Here is a 9,855-nt window from a genome sequence, read left to right as displayed (position 1 = left end):
GTTCTGTTTACGTTAAACTTTTAGCATGTAACACAATCTTTGGTGCTGGTTCTTCTTTTTCAGGTTGAGGTGCCAGACAAAAGTGGTCTCTGATCATCCTCAAGACCAATGCACACCATATGTTTTCGGACCAAAATTACAGAATCTGGGATTTGGTTGCAGGGCAAACATAATGATCAGAGGTGACTTCGGTTCAGAGACTGTCTGATCAGAGGTCACATCCGTAGGGTAATGGTGATCAGAGGTCATTACCAGCTGCGTTGGTCTGATCAGAGGTGAATACAAGCGCACATTATTTTAATCAGAGAAGATTTTGAGTTCAATTTGGTCGCATCAGAGACAATTTTGATCAAATTTTTCATTCGTTATTTTACATCGTTATACTGAGAGATATTGACTCTGCTAAGAGGCAACAAAAAAGCAGCATTTTGATCACAGACACATCTAGAGTCTCGTGGCTCTGATCAGAACCGATGAATGATTTTTCTTCTCAGCAGTTGAGTTTACTCTTCATTAGTTATATCTTTTGAGTTAGTTTCTCATTAGATGAATTTAGTACTGCAATTATGAATTTTTTGAAGTGATTATATTATAGCCAAATTAAAGAAATTCCGTTATATTAAAAACCTTTCGCTGTTCAGACTACTTCAAACGCAATTGAGATTAATCAGAGGCGATTTCGAGCGCTCAATAGTCTGATCAACAGTAACTCTCGAGCGCACAATAGTCTGATCGGAAGTAATTTTGAGCGCATAATCGTCTGTGCAAAGGTTTTGGTTTGGTCTTTGTCATGGTCGCACAATCTTCTGGACAATATTTTGATTTCGGTCTGTTAAAGAGGCATTTTGGGAAGGACTAATCAAAGACAACTTCGAGTGCACTCCGAGTGCACAAGTTGTTTCGAACTAACTTCAATCTGATCTTTGGATACTTTGCTCTTGGATTGTCTGATCAGAGTTTACTTTCGTCTGGCGCACTCTAATCACAGCTCCCTTCAGGATGGCTTCTCAACCTGGGTAATTATTATGACTGATTTTTATGTATATCCAGTCGTTAGCTGTTCATTGTTTACAGGTGATGGTGATGTCAAAGCATTGCAGCTAAAAAAATCAAGTAGTTTTTTAACCTCTCGAGCGTTTTAATATCAATTAGTCCAAAAAAATATAAATTTTAATACTAATATGGTGATCAGAATAATTTGAGCAATTTTTTTTAATCTGTTGCCTCATCTTTATTATTTTTTGCGTAAAAGTGCACAGTTTTCTTAGGTAACCATACAAAACTTTAGAGCAGGTTTTGTTATTTGTTTGCAAAAATTGTATTGGAAAGACAAAAGTTTTCATTACGATTAATTTACTATGTTTCAAGGTTAATAACTGAGTAAAAACTATACATTAGAGGTTTTTTAAAAGTATTTTTTGAGTATCAATGTTTGTTGATTCTAAGTGGTCTTTGAAAATGGGGTTCCCAATCTGCTAAAATTTGTTCTCTTTACATGGAGATGCAAACCTATTTTTTTCGCGGTTGTGTGTTGTCCCGTTTTGCTAATTTTATCATTTTTGAGTTATTTGTAGTTTCCAATGAAATCGATTTTTGTATTGTTAGCTGTTGTAGGATTTCACTGTACTGTTGCCAATATCTTCCTTGGTATTTGTTATTAAATTTCATTCCAGATCTCAAATTTTTAATTTACCAGTTATAGCTTCTAATCATTAAAAAGATCAATTTTTAGTATTGGTTTTGGTTGGTAAAGTCTTCTTATATCGAAAGTGTTAGGAAAAACAACGATGATTACAAAAAATTACGTTCCAGTGTGTTAACGAAGTTGTAGCAGTAACTCATTTTATAATGCAGTAACTCATTTTATAATTCGATTATAAATTCCCCTCGTGATGCTTCACATCTATACATTTTGTAAGAGATTCCACTGTCGATCATTCGTTGATTTTGTTATTTCTCTGAGTAACCTGATAAATTCATTCGTCTCCTTTTGGTTTTTATCTTATATTGTCTATTATCTCGCCTTCTATCATCATTGTTGTTTGTATTAGTATTAATTCTGTTTCGTTAATTACATGATCTATGGTTGCGGCCTCCACTACTAGTTTCATTATGTCAACTTCCATTAAAAATGACTTTGTCTATTGTTACTAAATCTGTATTCCAGTGTGTAACTAATTATTTGTACTTTTACTTGGTGAAAACTGTAACCGAATATGTTTTCAGTTAAAATTTTTTAAATCTGTTTTGTAAATGTGGTTATCTATTGCCACTTTGACTTCTACTGTTGCTTCGATATTTGTTATAACTTCTGTTAAGTAGTTATCACTTCGTCTTCTCTTTGTAATTGCGGTGTTATTTGCTGATAATTTGAGTTTGTTTTGTACTAAAGAATTTGCTAGGAACACTCTGTCGTTTTTAAATAGGTAGTTTTTTTTGCTTTATTGATGAAGTTCGATTCTCGAAGTAAAAGTAAGCCGACAGAAAAGCAAGCCGAATGTTATTGAATAGTTATGTATTCTATCAGAAATAATACATTGTTAGCCGTTGCAATCAATACTGCGCGTAGTATTTTAGTGCATAATGTACTCCAATGCACCAAAGAAAAATATACGTCAATTTTTAGACATCTAGTGGGTAGGGTCCTCAGCGGACTGCTGTCCATGGCCATGCCTCTCATCCGCTGCGGGATGTAATCCGGAGCCCGCGGGCCGGTTATTTCGGCAAAGCCGCAACGCGCGCGAAGCACGCCCACCTGCCCGCTAGAGGCAACTTAAAATACGCGTATCCCAAAAGTTTTTGGCTTACTTGACCACATTTTAGCCTAATTGTTGTCCTAATCAAATTGTTGTCCATGATGATTAAAACGCTATTAATGTCACGTTCGGATTGTGGCTTTCCTATCAAAGTTTGATAGGAAAACCACAAGCAAGTACTCTTTTTTAGGAACGTCCTATGGGAGTGAGTCTTTTATAAAAAGAGATTTTTCATTAAAGGTGTAAATCCTTAAAATTTTAAATCCTTTTCAATTACTTTTTTCTCCTAGTCTTACTATTCAAAAGCTCTTTTAAATCCCCTCCTTACCTTTATTTTTTTAAGTAGCTTTTCTTAATTGCTCTCTCCTTTAATTCAGAGCCTCATTGAGGCTGATTCTCAACATGAGCCAAATTGAAAGACTTTTAACTGAGGCCAGAATGACAGCAGAAGAATCAACGCAAGATACAAGCGATTTTACTGAATTGCGGTATAAAAGAAAAGGTTTCAGAAAAGTGCCAAATCCAATCAATTACGTAAGACCTATGCTTGGAGCAATCAATTTCTGTTGCTTTCAAGATGAAAACAGACATTCGAAGAATTTGACAAATTGAAGCTGGGCTTCACCACGGCATGCGAATTTATTGGAAAGCCGGGAGGAAAACGTTCACGCTTGAATAGGATACGCTCAATTCAGCAAAAAAGACGTAATCAGCTCAAAATCATTTCTGCGCGTTGCTGTAGAGCCCGTCATTCTGATCAGACAATTTTTTAAGGATTATTTTGCCCTTGCTGAGGTGCTTTTTGGAACTCTGACAAGCTCAAATTGATTTTGAATTCATTCAATTGCTCCTAAAATAATTGACTACGTTTTAACAAAAAAATAATCAAATCGATAATTTTCACTATATCATTATACAATATTTATAAGATCTATATCAGTATTAGCATTTATAGCAATTACATTTTTGAGCCCAAACTACATTCTCAGCCACTACAATCTCAGCTGGTATATTTCACATACAATGCTTCGATGCTATGTATTATAAATAATAAGACCTCGAAAAGTGCAAAAATGCTCCAGCCAAGCCACAAACTAATATTTCCTCCAAAATCACTCAAAAGATCAGTGTACGTGTAAGTTGCAGATTCAATTATCTTCTGATAACTCGACGACTCATAAAAGATGGACAATCTCACAAAGTTTTCCTTAATACTACTATGAATTCGTTTCTTTGTTAGATTTTGGACGTTGTGAAGGTTCCTCAAATAAGCTGTAACCCTCGGAAGGTCTTCTTTGATCAAACGCGAAGCGAGATAGGAACTGTGCGCTGGTGACGGCCATTGAGATCTCGACGCCCTGTAGGTGTATTTGGTACTTTCGCAGGGAACCCAACACGGGCATTCAATTTGGTTATTGGCAAATTTTTCGTAAACGTCTGCGTGACATTTTCTAGTGACCTCTTCCGTAGTTGAACATTGCTCGAACGTGTTATTATCAACGCTGCTCAGCAATTCCTCATCGGAGGTGAAGTCGAAATCGTAAGAATCGATGCAATTGCAAGATGCAACTAACTCGTTCAGAGTACAATACTTGAGACATCTTTCTCTTGTATAAACAGAACTCATAATTTCATCATTCAACTTCAATTCTTCAGGCCAAGTTTTGGAACAGTTCCATATTTGCCTCCAATTCTCTTGTACTCCCGTTTGCTAATGGCGAGAAAAGTGGCTTCGCCCGTAGCAACTGCCATGCTCTCAGTCTTCATTAAGGGTTCTATGTTTGGATCGTGAATTGCGACTCTGGCTCCTGCGTTTGGTGCCAGGATTCCTATGTACTCCTCGACATCTGCAAACAGCGTCAGTTTCAAACCATACTCACTACCAACTCTGTTCGTTTGCTCTTTTTGCCTGAAAAGGGGAATCTTTGAGGAAAGCAACTGTGAAAAAAATTATGATGACTTGAATTTTTGAGCAGAAAAGATTTTTTACCAAACGCCTCTCAAGTACAAGTTACGGAACTCAGATTGCAGTCAACGAGAATTTGTTAAGTTATCCGAGAAATGGGCGAAAGTTATACCTTCATGATCGAAATCCATGTGTCACGTAACCTCGCTTTAAACAAGCGTATGACAACTTTTGCCAAAAATTCATAGCATTACTTACAGAATTTTTTTTAACGAACTGACAAATAAGATACTTTCATAATCAACCTCTTGAAGTTCGCAAGTCAGATATAATATGTAAATTTTAATGTTTAAGTACAAAATTTTAAATCAATATTAGGGGTTCCGTATTCTGCGTAACATAAAAAAAAGCTTCTCGAGTAGTTGATGCGTCCGTCGAATAGTACAAGTTTAAGGTGCTTGAGCAGATGCTTTTTTAACATAGTTTTAACTTTCGTTTGAGATTTTATTCACTCTTTTTCAAGAGGATTTTATTTCCGTTTTAGAATGCTTTTTTGTTGTAGAAAACGGTTGCTTGTTTTTAATATGATAAATTGTTCTCTTCTACAAGAATTTCTATCCAGAATTTTGCATCTAGGAAATTATTTCAACAAAATGCTGTTGCTTAAAAATATCACTTCTTAAATTTGAAACCCTCATTTGAGTGATTCGCAACTCTTGTTTCCCTCCAAGATATCAGCTGCCACAAACTTTTTTTTCCCGTTACATGCTTAGTTTCCCCATTTTATCTGTTGACATATCCGTTGTTTTGTTAAACTGTTAATATTTACTAAAAGATAATGCATTGAGAATTTTTATTTGAAAGCGCTAACAATCTATACAACATTAATTGCGCTTCAAGAGATTTTTCGTGACGTGTAAAACGACACTTATATAAATAATCGTAAAACAATTGCCAATTTTGAGATTTTTCTTTAGTTGATTCTGAATAGCCAAATTCTTAAAGTTTGCAGTGTTCTTTCGCTTTATTTTCTCTCTTTCGAAACTTGGAGAAAACTATCACTTTGCCTGGAAAATAAAAGTAACATTGTTTTATCAGAATTCATTGTTTGATTGTTTTTTTGGAAGTACTCCATCATTTGTTTCAAAATAGCTAGGTTAAAATTTGTCATTTCGACAGTATTTATACCTGTATGATACCTAAACAGAATGATTTTAAAATTTTCTTGTATCTTTTATTTGAATCCTTGTTGTAGAAAACGAAAATGGCATTCCCTATCCCATTTCTTGGGGGTTAGTTTTAAGATTGTTGTCTGTGCTGTAATAATGTCCTCCATTTTCACCCCTTAATTTTTGTGCAAAACAAAATGTGCAAATTTTCTCTGCAGTGACAAATGCATAAGCCCTTAGTTTTTTTCGAACAAAATGGCGCATACATTAAGTTGAACATTTTGGCAAGGTCACCGATTGCAACTGATTTTTTACATTCATAGTGATTATACTGTAAGGCTTCAACTAAATGCAAAACAGCATCTGTCGACAATTTTAATCTTTGAAATCCAGATTGTGTGACATTGAGTATTTTTTCTCTTTTCATTATGCGTTCCTTCACGTGATTCAATATGAGGCGTTCGAAAAGTTTTGCATATATTGTTGTATCAACTTTGACTTTTCGGCAGAAATTACTTCAAAATCTTCAATTACTGTTTTGTTTTTTTAATTAAATAACGTTTATAGTAATTTCAATTTGAGAGACTTCAAGATTAGGTATATTTGTCCAATTGCGTGCAGTTATACTGGAGAATTTAATGTTCATAGGTACAAAACGTTTTTTTAGCGTTTATTAAGATTTGAGCAGGAAATAGAGAGCTGATTGACGCCTGCAAAAATGTTCAAATTTAATTGATCTGTATAGAACGCGCGTTTTGGTGAGTATTTTCTCTCATTCATTGAAAGCATGTCCCCAAAGACAGTTTTTGCCCCATTGATTTTGTCCAAGGGTCCCAATTAATTGTCACTTAACAACTCAGATTTCAATGGACTATTCAAACAAACGTAAAAACGTAAAAATCCGGAAATAATTTTCTCAATGTTGTGAAATATTGGCTCATTTGAACAACTGGACGGTCGATTGAAAAAGCAAATTTCCATTAGGCAGCAGTAGAACTTAGTTCTTGGTGAGTACAGTTGCACCCTAAAACCCATGAGCAGCAAAACTATATAAAAATGAGGAATTTTTTACGCTAAAATTTTTGCTTCAAATACTGTAATTGTTAGTTTGTATCCATCCCAGTTTACCGTTTAGTAGTTATGCCCATTTTATTACTTTGTGTTTGTCATTTATCAATGGCCATCTTCCGCTTTCGTGATTAGTGGGTCTATATCCCCCAAACTCTTATTGTTTCTCTAAATAAGCCAAAATGAGACTATAATTTAATTGTTGGGTCGTGACGGGGTTTGAGGGGGGACTCTGTAATTGTGCGCGCGCGGGTACGTGTGTGTGTGTATGTGTGTGTGCGTTTGTGTGTATGTGTGTGTGTGTGTGTGTGTGCGTCGGTGTGTGTGTAAGTTCGTACAGGCAAAATATACTGTCGACAAAATCTTGTTTTGGAACGGAAACTTTGCTGCAACAATTATAATTAATAAACATTGGTGCAACTTGTATTTTTGGTCTGAAAACATATGGTGTGCGTTGAACATGGGAATGATCAGAAGTCACTTCCGTCTGGAACCTCAAACTGGGTAGAGAAGAACAAGCACCAAAGATTGAGTTACATTCTAATAATTTGAATAAATTGATGGACAAGCCAAAATGCCATTAGCCCATAAAACATGTTTATATGGCAATCATTTTTTTTACAACACTAGATCTAAAAAGTTTGTTCACACGACGAGGAGTTACGTTTTACCAATTACACATGTGGGAACTTACAGCACCGTTTTAAACGACTTTTCTATGGAGTTTCAATTGAAGCATCAACAATCACTTCCATAGTCACACATTTATTGTACCTTTTAGTTAGGAAAAAAACAGTAATGACAATTGTGGAAAATTTATTCATTAAAATTAAATCAATTCAAAAAGAATTGCAAAACTTCCGAAGAGTACAACAAAATTTTGAAATCAGCTCCAAACAAAACACTCCTAATATAACAGAACGTAAATCATCCAGAAAACATCATTGAAAACAAGACATTAAAAACGTGACTCCAAGACTCTCGGTATTCAAAAACTTGAATCATCAATATATATATATATATATATATATATAATTTTCTCTCATTCATTGACATTCCCCAAAGACAGTTTTTGGCCAATTGATTTTTTCCAAGCGTCTTCATGAGTTCTCTCCCAATGTTCAATTAGGCAGTAGTAAAATTCAGTTTTTCGAGACCGTCTTCCACACTCATGATAAGTGAGCATAGAATCCCCAACCCCTAATAATTTCTCTATATATGACAAAATGAGACTATAATTTAGTTGTTGGGGGCGTGACGGGGTTGGGGGGGGGGGGGTTAGTCTGTATGTGTGTGCATTCGTGCTTGTGTGTGTGTGTTTGTGTGTTTGTGTGTGTGTGTGTGCGTGTGTGTGTATATGTGTGTGTGTTTGTGTGTATGAGTGTGTGTGTGTGTGTGTGTGTGTGTGTGTGTGTGTGTGTGTGCGTGTGTGCGTGTGTGTGTGTGTGTGTGTGTTGGGGGAGGGGGTTGTCGGTTGCTAATGAGAAAGGAAAGTATCTTGTGTCCTGAGACGTTTGCATAATAAAAAATTTTAGAACTTTATTTATTTTTTATCAAAGGATATCAAGCTTGCTTAATTTAAGCCGCATTGTTTTTTTATGAGCACTAAATCAGTGCCACCGAGTTTCAAAAGGTTCTTGCAAGAAGAACGTTTTCTTCTTTTTGACGTTTTTAACGATTTACTAACTGTAGCCTAAATGTGAAGCACTTTCCATACATGGGATCGTCGTATTCTGTCAAATCATGTCTGTCGCATTTCTTGCCACCAAATGAACACTGAACAATGAAGTCATCTCTCTGATGACCGTTGACCTGCACTGTCGTCCTATCAAAAAATACTGCCTGTCTCACATCAGAAAAGTCGTCACGGTTCGAGAGCTTATAAAGTTGGAAGTAATCGTCTGTGAAGTTTTCGAAAAGATGTTCAAACTCGCTATCCAGTTTATCATTCTGAGTGTCATTATTGAAGTAGTAATCATTATTCCAGCTATTGGACGAATAAGAATAAGAAATATTTTGCAAGATTATAGAGCTATTAAGCTCTACCTCTTGAGATTCGTTGTAATAATCGTAGTAATTATACGAGCTGTTGTATGAATCATACTCTAAACTTTTCTTGGATCGATTAAGAGTATCATCTGTTATATTTTCGGATGTGATTGGTTCCCGATGAAAGCCGAGTCTAAATCCAGTTTCAGTGACGGAATGATCACTAGTAAAGGCTATAGTAACGTGATCCCTGTCAACTCTTTCCCACGAATCATACACATCGTCACCAGTAAGTTGTTCATAGGCATTGAATTTAAAGCGAAGACTCCAAGATTTCCTGAATAATCTCTGCAAAATAATGAATGAGCAGTGAATGTCATGTTATACTTGACAGTTTTATCCCAATGTTTCCAGAACATTCATCGTAAAACACTTTGTATGACTTTTTAACAAAACTTTCATGGTCTACGATTTGATCAGCTCTTACGCGATGCAAATTCTGCCTCATCTAAGATAATTTGGTTTTTGCGGCGGATGCCTTTGAATAATATTATCAAAATAGCTACTGTACGCTGTTATAAACCTTCGTCTGAGAATATCGTGGCGCAAAATTTTTAAAAAGTTTACTGAAATATTGTTTACTGTAATGAACAACTTTTGAAGATGCATAACCCGAATTAATATAGGAATGAATTAATTCCTTGTAGTGATAATAAGTTCCATATTATCTACATACACAGAAGAAGGCAGAAACAATTAAAATAGGAAAACTTGGGACAGACAAGACAGTATAAGAGGACTTCATTCAAACTGTTTCGAAGAAGCCAATTGGGATGTGATGAAAAATTTCACAACCAAGCAAAAAAGTCTAAATTACTACTATAGTCACCATTAGACATATAACACAGTTTTGTTGTCAGCTAAATGTACAGCAAAATTTTATAATACATAATCATGAAGTTATTTT

The 9,855-nt window shown here is 35.3% G+C and overlaps 3 protein-coding genes across 3 annotated transcripts in view; 1 reads left to right on the top strand and 2 right to left on the bottom strand.

Annotated features, from left to right (window-relative positions):
* Positions 1-9,855, top strand: part of LOC142336375 (translationally-controlled tumor protein homolog) — a 318,382-nt gene that overhangs the window by 232,887 nt on the left and 75,640 nt on the right. The window lies entirely within an intron of this gene.
* LOC142336371 (elongation factor 1-beta-like) overlaps positions 1-9,855 on the bottom strand; it is a 128,178-nt gene that overhangs the window by 89,657 nt on the left and 28,666 nt on the right. The gene's annotated exons all lie outside the window — the stretch shown is intronic.
* LOC142336710 (uncharacterized) overlaps positions 4,401-9,855 on the bottom strand; it is a 29,111-nt gene continuing 23,656 nt past the window's right edge. The window contains exons 4-5 of the mRNA XM_075385622.1: positions 8,587-9,225; positions 4,401-4,665 (exon numbers count right to left, since the gene is read on the bottom strand). Coding sequence (XP_075241737.1) covers positions 4,401-4,665; positions 8,587-9,225 — 904 coding nt within the window. The remainder of the gene's footprint in view (positions 4,666-8,586; positions 9,226-9,855) is intronic.

This window comes from Convolutriloba macropyga, chromosome 3, assembly GCF_964194025.1.
Source record: "Convolutriloba macropyga chromosome 3, txConMacr16.3, whole genome shotgun sequence".
NCBI lineage: Eukaryota > Metazoa > Xenacoelomorpha > Acoela > Convolutidae > Convolutriloba > Convolutriloba macropyga.
Note: the sequence above shows the minus strand (reverse complement) of the source record. Positions and strands in the feature narration are given on the sequence as shown.